Source organism: Anastrepha ludens, chromosome 3 (genome assembly GCF_028408465.1).
Source record: "Anastrepha ludens isolate Willacy chromosome 3, idAnaLude1.1, whole genome shotgun sequence".
In the NCBI taxonomy this organism is placed as follows: Eukaryota; Metazoa; Arthropoda; class Insecta; order Diptera; family Tephritidae; genus Anastrepha; species Anastrepha ludens.
In genome coordinates, this window is record NC_071499.1 from 71,264,012 (window position 1) to 71,278,608 (window position 14,597).

The window sequence follows — 14,597 nt, forward strand, 5'->3', positions numbered from 1 at the left end:
CGTGCAGCCGGCTACATCGAATTATAAGACATTATCACGTCAAAAATGTGTTTATTTTTGGCTTAAAAGGCGCTTAATTGGCCCTATTTGGGTGTTAGGCCGAGCTCCTTATCCTATTTGTGGCGTGCGTATTGATTTTGTTCTACAAATGGAGGGACTTACAGTTTTTTGCCGACTCCGAACGACAAATATTTTTATCAGGAGCTTTTCCATGGCAGAAATACACTCGCAGGTTTGCCATTGCCTGCACAGGGGCGACTGCTATTAGAAACAACTTTTTCTTCATTTTGGTGTTTCACAAAGTTTCGAACCTACGTCTTCCAAATGGTAGTCACGCACTAACCCATTCGCCTATAGCGGCCGCCAACGAAAATATCTAAATACTTAGCCTAAAAAGACTTACGGATGCAGCCTCATTTCTTACAATAAAAACATAAATATATGTGAATCTATTTTAAATTTTAGTGCAGCCCCTCTCAATCACATGTGTACTGCACGCTATTATAACTTTAGCGCGTTTTTCCCGAAACAACAATTTCCAAGTCAAATAAACTCATCACTCAACCAAATCCTAAGCGATTGGCTTGAAAATAAAATGATATATTTGATATACAATATTACAGAGTTTATTTTCTGCAAATTTATTGAATGATTTTTATTTTTTTAACTTTTCGTTTTGACAGTTTTGAACTTTATTTTTAAACGCGATACAAAAATCCTGCCCAATTCTAAAAGGTACTTCAAAAGTGACGCCTGGATATCAGTAGTGAATAATTCCTAGACTGTGCTTTCTTTGTGCCGTCTTTGACCCTTTCAAATAAATTTTAGCGAGGTAAAATTTACACCAAGAAAACGCGTTAAAATTAATGAAACTTATTAAGAAAATGGGCGATCAAGAATCGAAGTCAATATATCGCAAAATTCGTGATTTCTTTGGTGGAGATAATCAACCAAATGAGCCGACAATTCAAAGGTTGGTGAAAAAATATCAAAAAACTTGTCCTGTCGAGGATAGAAGTAGGACTGATGAACATTTTCGAAACTTAACATTTTTGTTGAAATTCTGTGACCACTTATTCCCCTCGGATTTCAGAGGTGCCGTACAAAATGATTTACGAGTGCTGTATATGAGCTTCGTTGCAGAAAAAATACTTTCTAACTTACCTTTGTACTTGTAGGTGGTCGTAATGTGGATTTCCGAGGAGCTGGATCACTGAATCCTTCGTTTAGCATATTGTAAACATCGCTCAATGTATCTCTGGTATCAACGTATTGCTGTAATAAAAAAAAAGAATCACCGTTAAACTACAGAAAAACCATTTAATTTAGCGTCGATAAAAAGTTCGATTAGAAGATTATAGCAGAGATCAGGAAGAAAAAAATATTTAAAGACTACGAAATGTGGCTATTAACGAATGAGACTGGCGCTGCTATCAAATAAGTACGCATGGCTAGCGGCTGACAGCTGTTAACCGTGAAGTCTTCTCTTTCGCATGCAGTGCCTGTTGTTTAGATACCATGAATGCGAATGAAGGATTCACATAAATTTGTTAAATTTTTGTTTGGTTCCGGTGCAAAAAGGTTAAGTGGAGCAACAGGGAAATGAATTGTTGGGATCTATTGGTCTGCACTTTCTTACTGAACTCCGCGAAAGAGTACAGAGAAAATTACCCGATTTGGGAGTGAATAAGCCTGGGGTTTTTGCTAAAGCAACTTGCTGGTTTATTTCGTATCGTCGTCTGTCAAGTGATAATGAGGCAAGTACAGCATCCCTATTTTAGAGTATCCGACTTAGTAGCCGTATCTTGCGCGCCGTATTTTCTAAATGCTTTCTTCCTGCTTTAAGCGGATCATGACTTGAGTCCGTTGAAGCTTTGAAATAGAAAACGGCAGGTATCCTGGAGGAGCTAACAGAAGAGGACTTCCGCACAGTTTCGAATAGTGTCAAATAGAAAATTTTGTTAAGTCAGTCCAGTTATTGAGGTTGGCAAACAAACTCCTAAGGTATGCAGTTTTTGTAACCCATTATATTGTACAATATCAGTTTAAAATGGTTCAATATTCGCTGAAGTTCGGTGTTGAGCATTTTTATATAACTAGTGGCCGACATTTTTCTATGGACAAAATATATAAGGCAGCCACAAAACAACTTTGCGCTTCATCACACAGAAATTCAATGACTATACCTTAAATTAAATTATATGGATAACTTTAAACGGTTATTACTCAAAACATAAATAAATAGTCAAAACTTTGAATGATGTTCAGCTGCTATTAATGTGAACACAGGTGTACTTTGATTCAAAAGTTGGTCCCAAAAGATCAGAATTTCATGCAAACAAGGGACCGCCAAAGACATGATTTCCAAAGCTGAATCGGACGGAACATTCATTAAAGACGCTATTGGTGATGACGAGATATCAGGCAAGAGAGAGAGAGAACTCCGAATAAACTAAGACCAAAAAACGACGGACGACGTTGCTGTTTCGGAACAGGAGGCCCTTCACTTATGAACATCTGTAAGAAAGTGCAGACAACTCTGGATATGATTGCCACTTGGTCCTGTGCAAATAGGCTATCGGCAAACCCCCACCAAGACTTGCATTGTCATCTTCACCTGAAGGAGAAAGCTTGATGGACTCATTCTGCCTAAGCTAAAAGAAATTAAATATCTTGGAGTAATCCTCGATAGTAAACTGTACGGCCCCTGTCCGGCATTGGACAACAGAGTAGCCATGGACTTCGATCCAACTTTCCTCGCCATGCTCCTTGACTCCATGCCATCCAGAGTCGTGATTGACAAGAGATACAGTCTGGTGTTGCCAGTGGCTCTACTGTGGTCAAACTCAGAAAATGAGCCCGGGAAACACCGTTTTCGCATTTTCACGGATGGCTCCAGGCCGAGCACGGCTCCGGCTCTGGGATCTACGGGGAATCTAGCGTGACAAAACTGCACTTTGCTCTTGGAATGCATGCGCCTGTGTTTCAAGCGGAGTTGTATGCTGTTCAAGAAGCAATAAACTTTGTTGTGGAAAGCAGATGGAAAGGCAGATCTATATGTATCATCAGCGACAGCAAAACTGCCCTCATGGCCTTAGACAGCCCCCCAGCCACTTCAAGGGAAGTCGAGTCCTGTAAATCCAGGCTGAACTATGTCGGTAGACATAATAGCCTGATGCTAACATGGGTCCCGGGACACGTGGGTATCGCGGGTAACGAGATCTCTGACTCTTTAACCAGAATGGGCCCAGAATGAGCCCGTTCTGCCACTCCCTTCTGCAGCCATCAAAGCCACGGTTTCCAAACTGGTTACTCTAACCCACAAGCGAGCTTGACAGGCTGAGAGAGGCTGCAGATGGACAAAACTGATGTTACCTGTCATGTCCGACTGACTGTCGCAGTTCCTCCTGTTACTACTAAGCAGAGGGGGCTGAAGGCAGCTGGTTGGACTGATTACGGGCCACTTCCTTAGGCAAAGCACATGGAAAAGGTGGGCATCTCAGACAGTGCACTCTGCTCAGCATGTGGAGAGGAGGACGAGACGACGGACCACTTTCTGTGCGTCTGCCCAGCCTTCGCTTGAATAAGGCTTGAGGTCTTTGGCACTAATGTGTTAAGAAGCGACCACCTCGGGTCCTTGGCACTACAAGATCTACTCAGATTTCTTCGGAGGTCGAGTAGATTTAAAGAAAATTAAAAAGGGTACCCAAGTGGAGTAGAATGGACTTAATTCGATTTGAGTGCTGTACTTGCAAGCCTGTCTGACACAAACAGTAAAAAATAAAAAAAACCTTATTTTCAGTCAAAAAAGAAAGCGATGCGCTCGGTTTTTATGGATTACAGGAGAATTGTACACGACGATTTTTTGCCAGAAGGTCACAGACTTAACAAGGAATGTTATTTGGGCATTATTGTTTGGGCATGAGATGTTTACGTGAAGCAATTTCGTAAAAAAGAAACGATTTGGGGGAAAATAACTCGCAGACAAAATCATCATTATCCGACCAAGATCGAAACGAATACCATCCAACTGCCATCGAATTTCCCTGATATGACTCCCTGCGATTTATTTCTGTTTGATTCCACTACGAGAGGCGCGTTTTAACAGCCGAATAGCCAAGTTAAAGGGAGAATCAAAGGCAGATCTGATAGATATACCGAAAACAAAGTTCCAGAAATGTTTCGAGAGCTGGATCAAAGGCTGGCATGAGCGTATTACAGATGATATCGCCATCATCACTAGTGCGGAATAAACTTGTATTTTGAATTTTCTGAATATATTCCGGGAGCTTTTTAATCAAGGAGGTATATCATTGCCCACGAACTGAAGATTAGTTAGAAAACTGTTTGGAACATTTATATAATACCGCTCTAAAGAAGAAGCACGAAGAAAAAAAATTATGTAATTGGGATAATTCTAACAATACCAATTATATCGTCAAAACAATGGGGAAAAATGTTCCGAGCTTTTCACGTGACCCTAATGACCCTTTAAGAACAACACATCGTAAAATTCGTAATTTTTTTGGTAGCAATAATCGTTCGAAAGAGTCGATAATTCAAAGGTAGTTAAAAAAATTTCAAGAAACTGGTTCTGTCGAGGATAGGAGAAGGACTGGCAGGCCAAAAACTGGACGTAGCAAAGTGTTGATAAACAACCTTCAACATGGATATCTCGACTTTTTCAGCAATTAGGCATTCATAACTAGCCTGTTTGGCGGGTGGTGGACATTTAAATGATGGCATTCTTCACATATAATGGTTGAAAGTCGTATTTGAATAAAAATGGTGAAACCTGAAAATATTTAAATTAATTTTTTATTTTTTATTCCAAAAATATGGCTCACATTTACTCATACTTGAATTAAATACAATTTTTTTACCGTAGTAATTTTCTTTGCATTTCTTTAATAAAATTAAATCATTTCTTTATTACTTACATCAACAATTAGATTCTTCGTAGTCACCATTTTCTGAAAGAAGTCCCAAAATATGCCACGTTTCGTGCGTGATTTCGGAACATCCTCTGGCGCTACTATGTTCATCTTGCTCGTCTCATGATCATCAAAGGAAATATCCTCAAACCCTTCAGCCAATTGTGGGAAGTGTACGATGGTCGTCAAGAAGACTAAGAGAAGACAGACTCCAAACACTGTACGGGATGACATTTTGTTTGACTGCATTCAAGAAATACTGCAATAAGACAATAGCAAACACATTTATGATATTACTTTTAATAAGAGTGAATTCAACAACAACAACAATCAGTACTTCGTTGTCCAAAGCAAAATAGGAATTTAATCAATAAAATCATTATGTAAATGGCAAGCCAAATAATGCGTAAGGCAACACTGTAACGTTAACAACGAAATTGTTAGCAAATAACCAACAACAACACTTGATCAGAAGCTAGATAAAGTTAATGTGGCATGATGCTACGGTGCGTGCGTACATTGTGTGGGGCTTGTTTATCAGGGATAGTCCCGTTGTCCGTGTAATTTTCCATAAAGCAGCGCGGTTGGCTCAAAATCTAAGCTATTTTCGCGCATTATGCGCCTTCGTGAGCGGCTCATTATTTTAGCATTTGACATGCATACGTAAGTGGCAATGCAGATTAAGGCAGCATGAGGGGGTGCGGGAACTAGCAGAATAAACAGAAGATTTATGTTTATGTACGAGTAATTGACTATCACCGAACGACATTGCGCTTGGTCATATTGCCCTTTGCACATGTAAAGCCATGGCAATAAGCTGGCTAAAACTTGCAACATGCAAAAACCAATGCTGTAGGTAGGCATACAAAATGAAAAAGTTGGCGTGTTTGTAAAGGGGTTCTCAAGTTAAAGTTTGCATTAAAATTTCCTATGCGTATTCAATATATTTGTTTTTGTGTATTTAGCAGAAAGTCTCTAATAATGAATAACACAGATCTACACACATCCCGGGTTTCTTGTTTTTTGGAAAGCCCCAATTGCAATTCACATACATGGTTATTAACTTGTCCTAACCCCATATACCCCATTGCAAAATTATAAGCACTCCACAATTTTTTTCTTTAATTATAGTTGATACAACAACAGAAACCATATAAAGCAAAGTTTCACTCTTTGTATAACATGTTTTTAAGTTTCATCAAAACTTTGAACTTTATAAATAAAATTTTCTTGGGTACTCAGTTTTATGGCCTATTGAAATTTTAGAATTCTTTTCGAAATTTCTTTAAAGAAATTTGGAAATAAGTTTTCGCCCTCGTAGAAAAAGTGTCGCTGCTGATACTATTTTTGTGTTCGCTGTAGTAATATACTGGTGATTTGAAGGTGTATACTCGTATGTGAGTTCGCGATCGCAGTAGTTGACATTCGTTTGAAGCGTAAAGATCCTTTTCTGTCTGACGTAAAAAATGTATAACTTCGTCCTGAAAAAGCAGCGTTTGCGGGAAGTCATGCTTCATTATTACCTTTTAAAAGAAAGTGCAGCTGAAACGTGTCGTATATGGATCAATATTTACGGTAATCACGCTCCATCAAAGAGTGGTTTCGACGCTTCCAAAGTGGCAATTTCGACGTCAGCTATAACGCCAAGATAGCGAAATGGCACCAAAAAAATTTCGAGGATACTCAACTACAACAATTATTGAATGAAAACGCTTGCCGAACCTTTGATGATATGTCTAAAGAGTTGGATGTTGACATATCAACCGTTGGTAAACGTTTGCACGCGATGGGAATGGTCCAGAAAGCAGGAACTGGGAACTGGGTGCCACATCAATTGAAGGAGAGGGATATCGAGAGACGTTTGGTGGCGTGTGAGATGCGTCTTGAACGGCAGTAAAGAAAAGGTTTTCTGCATCGCAGGCGAAGAAAAATGAACCTATTATGATAACCCTGGGCGTCGAAAATGTTGGAGCCTGCCAGGTGAACCAGGTACAACGACAGCGAAAAAAATATTCATGCTTCAAAGGTTATGTTGTGCAACTGATGCGATCTGAAGTGTGTCATCTATGATGAACCCCTTAAACCATCTGAAACCATCACTGGTGATCGTTACCGACTGCAGATAATGCGTTTGATACGAGCTCTCAAAGAAAAGCCGCCGGAATGGACAATAGACATGACAAACCGATTTTGCTGTATGACAACGCCAGGCCATACGTTGCTAAATCGGTCCAAAAATATTTAGAAAGACTAAATTGGGAAATCTTGCCCCACCCGCCATATTCCCCAGACATTGCACCTTCAGACTACCATGTGTTCCGAGTCGGACCTAATTGGAGAGCATCGCAAACTGGCTCAATGAATGGATCAAGTCAAAAGAACTCGAATTTTTCATCAGAGGAATCCGTATTCTGCCTGAAAAATGGAGTAAAGTTGTAGCTTCCAATGGCACGTACTTCACATAATATCATGTTTTATTTAATTGTTTAAATAATTCGTCACTTTGACTAAGAAAAGACGGAAACTTATTCCCATACCCAAACATTTTTTCACAAGAATTTAAAACAATTTTTTGGAGTGCGCAATTTAAGCAAATTTAATTCTAGTTTAAGCAATAAGAAGTATCAAGTGATTTTTAGCAATTTTTGTTTTTTATCGATGTTAAAATTTTTTCCATATACGAAAAAACTTGTACTTTGTACCAAAGAAAAGGCGTGAGACCACAATGAAAAAAAATTTTAAATTTTCGCAAAACATGATGTAATGCCCACTTTTGGAGCCCAGAATGTTGTGTTCAGCACGCAACAAAAAAAATCCAGTCCCATCAATAAAAAAGGGACCTTTGTAGACCTAAGTAAATAATAATATTTTCCAAATGTTTCCCTCAAGCCTGTTTCAGACGGCGAATCTTTTTCTGAAATTTTCATTTTCGAATGCACTTAGACGCAGGCATTGCAGCACTTTGTCGGTATACCGAATGCTAACTTTCAAAGCTTCCACTCTTCTTGGAACTCTACTTTGAAAATTTCATCTCCAGGAATAGCCCAAAGGTGGAAATCGCTGAATTTTGATGACTAAATTACTGCAGAATATAGGTATGGCAATTATCCTCCCTGGGAAGTTTGGTAGTAAATTTTTTGGTATTAATGGCTGTGTGTTATGCCGCACCATTTTGTTTTAGTCACATATCGCCACTAGCCATACCATTAACAATAGGTGACATAGGAAACGTTGTTATCTCAATATCAGAATTCGCTACCAGAACACAATGAGTACTAAACAGTGGCACGAGAGGAATATAAAGACTTATAAATATGTCAATGTGCAAGAACTACCTTTTCAAATGGAAATAAGTTTCGTTTGATACCATATTCTTACAGACCACCTCGGTTTACTCAGATCTACAAGTATTTAAGAAATGGTTGCCGTCACCACCGATGATCATATGGCTTTAACTTTTGCACCAGCTGAATCTTGTAAGGCTTAAATGCCTAATTTTTATGCAAAATCTAAAATTTAGTTACTGCAGATAGGCCAAACTTTCTTTACTTATTTGCAAAAAAAATCAATAAACCATTTATACGAAGGTTCTAAAACGATAATTTAGAACTATAGCGCAGGTTAGGTTAGGTTTGGCAGCCGCATCGCACATAGAGACAGTGATGCCACTTAGACCATGAAATAGGTCCGTTGTGAGCCGCAGGGACTGGGCTACATTTCTCTTTCCATATTGAACCATTATGAGCTTTTGACAAAGCGTAAAAGGTTGTTGATACCTAAAGTGCATAGATTATCTATATTCGTTCAGAAGTAGGATCTTAAATATCGGTTCCTGCTCCTAGCTAGAGCTGGGTATGTGCAAAAAAGGTGTTGAATTGTTTCCAACTCCTCCCCATTTCTGCAGCTACGACATAAATCATGCATGTAAACGCCTAATATCCCTGTCGTCGTTCTGTGAGGGCCCCTACTAAGGTCCCAATTTGAACTCTATACAATTTTATAATATTCTTGGACAGGTGTAGATTTCGCCTTGACCATGTTTGCCTAGCAATTTCACAGGTATTGACACTAATCCATCTTTCATTTACAGAACTGATTAGTGCGTCCTTAATAAGAAGCATACAAGTTGCAATTAAAGTGCAGAAAGCACTCAAATAGTTTTGAATTATTGCAGTTTTAATAAATTAGAAAATACATTCTTTGCCATAGATCAAGCAATATATAATTCAAAATCTCGAGGGAACTGCAATGGTATCAAATTCGTGAGATGATGCAAACTGAGAACTGGATTTATAATAGAGCTATCCCTCCATGCGATGTGTGGCAAGTGGCCCCGTCCTGTTGAAACCACATATTGTTCAGTTCACTAATTCAGGTCATAAAAAGTTCTTTATCATATCACGATAACGTCACACCGTTACCGACATCGTTTTCGAAAAAGTTCGGTCCGAAATGCGACACCAAACATTGATGCATTGAATGAGATGTGGAGTATTATAGTACCACAAATATTGAAGTTTTGCTGTCCATATTTGAATATAATCCGGTAAGTTATGGGAATCTCATTATTAACTTTGCTGAGACTACTGAGTATAGTGTTAGCCATTTTTTAACAAGTGAAAAAGACCATCGTAGCCGAATGGGTTGGTGGGTGACTACTAAGTGGAAGTACCCGGGCTCGAAACCCCCGGCATGAAACACTAATTTATAGAAAAAGTATTTTCTAATTGTGATTCGCCCTCGGCAAGACGAAGACAATGGTGCCATCACCAAAAGAACAAGCTGTGCAAAACATCGGCAAACGTCTTAAAATAGGTCTTAACATTTTCGAAATTGGTCAGGAAATCAAATATCTCGGTGTAAAAGTCGACAATAAAAACTGCACAATAAAAACGACAGAAATTGATCAAATAATACTTACCACAAAGACGATGTCACTTTGCGTTACAAAAAGACATAAAACGTCGTATTCTTGGAAGCCCGGAAAAATAATAATTTATGGTACCATTACCGTACCAGTGCTTCTAGCGTGTACATGTAAGTCGAAGCAAAAAACTTGAAGCAAAAACTCGACGCTTTGAGTGTAAAATCCAACGAAAAATATTTGGTGCTCTTTATGAAAACGGCACTTGGAGAATACCATTCAATCTTGAGCATCAAAGACTGTATAAATATCCGGATATTGTCACGACAATAAAGTTGAACCGTTTACGATGGCTTGGTCACTATATAAGGGCAGCCGAAATATACCCAATGAAGAAAATCCTATTGGGTACGTGCGGAAGCAAAGAGGCAGAGAAAGACTAAAACTGCGATAGTTGGATGGCGCAGATCGGAACGCTGATCTACTTAGTATACGTTATTGAAGAACTCAAGCGAGGGATAACTCGAGCTGGGGACAAATGTTACCGCAAGCAAAGATCCGAACTGGGTTTTTGAGTTAACAATGATGATGATGATAGCACCTCGTCTGGTAGGAAAGGTTGGCGGAGGAGTCGTCTGCGAGGAGCTCCCCATCAGACTCAAATGCATGTTACCGAACCACTGTAGTGTGTTCCTGGCAGAGGTAGCCGCAATCAAAGAGGCAGCTGATTGGCTGCTCACATGCGTACTAACAGTCAAGAAAGTAAATATTTACTCCGACAGCCAAGCGACAATAAGGGCCCTCGGGTCAATGACGGTGCATTCGAAACTAGTCAAGGAATGTTTGACCTCACTTTCGACTGCGTCCGAATTCTTTGACATTAGCCTCATCTGGGTTCCTGGTCACAGCGACGTTGCGGGAAACTGTGAGGCGGATGAGCTGGCCAGACAAGGGACATGTGAGGTGATTTCCCTTCGAAGGGATAAAATTGGGATCCCCCTGACTACCAGCGGTCTGCTCCTGGAAAGATGGGCATCGTGCCAACTCAGCGAGCGTTGTAAGGTCGCGAAATCCTTCTGGCCACGTGTGGACCTTGGGTGCTCGGGCGAGCTTCTGAGGCTGACAAAATTACAGCTCTCGAGTCTCATGGGATTTCTCACAGGTCACTATGCGCGAGGAATATATGATGTGAGACTTGGAATCACTTCGATTCCTTTTTGCGCTGGATGTATGGAGGATGAGGTGGAATCATCTCAACACCTTCTCTCTTTCTCTTTCACCTCATCTCCTTCATAATGGTATCACAAAGGACGAATCCATTTTTTCTTCGTCCAAGTGTGCTTAATCCTTGAGCAACCATACCAACCTAAACCTAAATCTAGCCCATCGGCAACCAAAGACAAACCTCCAAGTGTATTTCTGTCACGAAAACTCATAAAATCCTCATGTCGGGGCGGCATAAAACTGTAGCTTCCGTCATTACATATACATAAAGAAGGTCAAAGTGATATTAAGTTTAGCCGGCTGTTAATTTTTGGAATCAAACATGAATACAAGTAGACAATGAGAGTTTCAAATTTCAGCATCAGATGAATGGACAGAAATTTCGTCTCAACAAAGAAAAAAACTTTTGTCCGATAATATTCAATAATATTTAAGTTGGGTATCCCAATTCTGCCGGTATACAAATGTTTATAACTAAAGGGTGATTTTTTAAGAGCTATAGGAAAGTAAAACACGTAAATTAAAAAAATTGCATGACATTTTTATCTAAACCGATAGTACAGTCCATTTAATTTAATGTTTGAAGATTATTTCATGCAAATGTTGACCGCGACTGCGCTTCAAATGGTCCATCCGCTTAATCCAATTTTGGCATACTCTTTCCAATGTTTCGGCCGGTATCTCACATATAAATGCTTTACTGTTGTCTTCCAATGCGTTTAAGCAGGCTTGTCTGAATAGACATGAGTTTTAACATAGCCCCACAAAAAATAGTCTAAAGGCGTTATATCGCACGATCTGGGTGGCCAATTCACAGGACCCGAACGTGAAAAAAAATGTTCATCGAACTCGCCTCTCAACAAGTCCATTGTTACGCGTGCTGTGTGGCATGTGATAAGGTCTTGCTGAAACCACATGTCTTGCAAGTCAAGCTCTTGCATTTTGGCCAAAAAAAAGTTGGATATCATTTCACGGTAGCGCTCACCATTCACAGTTACGTTACGATTCGCAGCATCTTTGAAGAAGTACGGTCCGATGATACCTCCATTCCATAAACTGCACCAAACTGTGACCTTTTCTGGATACATTGGTAGCTATTGCAATTCGTCTGGTTGATCTTCACTCCGAAATCGACAATTCTGCTTATTTATGTACCCATTGATCCAAAAATGAGCTTCGCCGCTGAACACAATTTTTCGATAAAGAAGTGGATCTTAAATTTTCTTAACAGAACACGCATTTTTATAATAAAATTCAATGATTTTCAAGCATTGTTCGCTTGTAAGACGATTCATGGTTAAATTATAGACCAAACTGAAGATGTTTGACAGTGAAACAAAACACGAAACGTGCGTCAGCTGTTTAAAAAGAGAATAGCTAAAAAATTCCTTTATTTTCATTAATTGATGCTGCTATGTACATACAACCGCTATGTGAATAAAACTACAATAATTGTATTCCTAAGTTCCCGGGTACAAACATATAATTTGACCATAAAGCAAAAGCAAAGTAAACGAAAAAATACAGGTATCCTACAAAATTAAAAAATAAATTGAAATGTAAAAGTTTCACTTTAAAGAAATCCACACTAATATTTTCAACTTCCAATAAATCTCTTGAATTCTTTAAAACATTTTTTAGTATACTTCTTATTATACTCAAGATAAACAAATTTTTAGAAGCATGATCGAATTGTAGCAGCTGTCAAAACAAATCACTAGAAGAACCTCGAACTTGAAATACCCTGCTTTCATGTAATTATTGAAAACACACACACACACACACACACTAATACATACCCTAATACGGCTTAAAAGGGAAACTACTGATATTGTGTTATATTTGCCATAGAAGCAACTGCTATTAAATACGTGCCACATGCCAGGCATCGGCGAAAATCATTCAGGCAGGCGCCGTGTTTGTGCCTACATACACACACATACATCCTTACCCACTTATAAGGGCGTGAACGCCCGTTACCAAGCACTTGACTGTTCGTTTAGTGTAACTGCTGCATTGGCTGGCATTTCAAAACTATTGACCATCATCGCAAATTGAATGCATAATTAATCGCTATTCATACAAACAAACAAACAAACAAACAATCACGTACTCCCATTTAGCCAATTACAAAACTAATTTAAATAAGCATCTCTTATTGTAAATACTAATTGAATTAAAAGTGAAATAAAAAGCGCGCTTTTAATGAAAAAGTGAATCTGAACTGTGCTTTGCTCCACGTAATTAAGAGTGATTAAGAATTGAGTGTACAAATTTGTATAAATACAAACATAAGTATGTATATATACGTACATGTACACAAAGAAAAGTCATGCAAAAAATTATAGATTAATAAATTCCTTGAAAAAGGGAATCTTTTTCAATTTAAATCATTTTTCCATTTAAAGTAAATTAATTAACATTTAATCTATGCAAATTAAATAGACAAAATTTAATTAAATCAAATTAACTTTGCACTGAATATTTGCTGATTTTCGTTCAGTTTTTATTGGATGTTAGCCGCAACATGACACAAACGGAGCCAAAAAACCAAAAATTGCCGTATATGCAAAGCGTTTTTTTGTTTTTTAATTTTGTTTTGGCAATGTTCAACTTATGGAGATTTCGAGTTATGCTATGTGTTTGCAAGAAACTGGAAATATATGTAAGTAAAAGATATAATCTTCTTCTTTTTCTTAATTAGCGCGATAACCGCTTACGCGATTTTGGCCGAGCTTAACAAAGCGCGCCAGTCGTTTCTTTCTCGTGCTAACCGGCACCAGTTGGACACACCAAGTGAAACCAAGTCCTTCTCCAAATGATCTTTCCAACGCAGAGTAGGTCTTCTTCTTCCTCTGCTATCACCAGCTGGTACCGCATCGAATACTTTCAGAGCCGGAGCGTTTGTATCCATTTGGACAACATGACCCAGCCAATGTAGCCGCTGGATCTTTATTCACTGCGCTATGTTCCTTTTCGAAGGCGTTTAGAGTATAACATTTCAGGAATGCTATTTTCTTTTCAGTTATTTTAGGTTTGCGAAATTGCAATAAGAATATCATCCGCAAGCCTGTTTAAATTTATCCATAAAGTTTGAGATACATTGAACTCGCAAAACGGGAACGATGATTTCGGCGAACTGTTTAGTCAATACGAGTGGGGTGAAGCTGTATGCACAATTCTCAGACGAACGACGGTCTTTATATTCCGGCATCATGAAATTGGCGAGTATTGATTGTTGAGCCTCGAAGGATTGAAGAGTTTACAGTGATATTGGTACTCATTCCATTTGATCAGGGATGTTTCATAATTCGTTCATCTTAATCTTTTTTTTTATATCTTCTACAAAAATGTATTCGAAAATGTATAACGGCTCTCTTCCTTATCTTTGATGTCGCTATGACCGGAACCCCTAATAATTTTGACTAAACTGGTTTGCTGTTATGGGCTTTTGTGATTACTGGCGAGTTGTTAACTGGGCTCAGAATAACCTCAATTGCTGGTTTGCCATCACTACAAATTATGTATTTATGTTTTTTTTTCGAGCGAAGAGTACGAGGGGTGCCTTTTATTTG

At 38.7% G+C, this 14,597-nt stretch overlaps 1 protein-coding gene across 1 annotated transcript in view; it reads right to left on the bottom strand.

The window, feature by feature from the left end:
- LOC128858193 (uncharacterized) overlaps window positions 1-14,597 on the bottom strand; it is an 80,401-nt gene that overhangs the window by 1,575 nt on the left and 64,229 nt on the right. The window contains exons 2-3 of the mRNA XM_054094250.1: window positions 4,941-5,193; window positions 1,165-1,275 (exon numbers count right to left, since the gene is read on the bottom strand). Coding sequence (XP_053950225.1) covers window positions 1,165-1,275; window positions 4,941-5,183 — 354 coding nt within the window. The 5' untranslated portion in view covers window positions 5,184-5,193. The remainder of the gene's footprint in view (window positions 1-1,164; window positions 1,276-4,940; window positions 5,194-14,597) is intronic.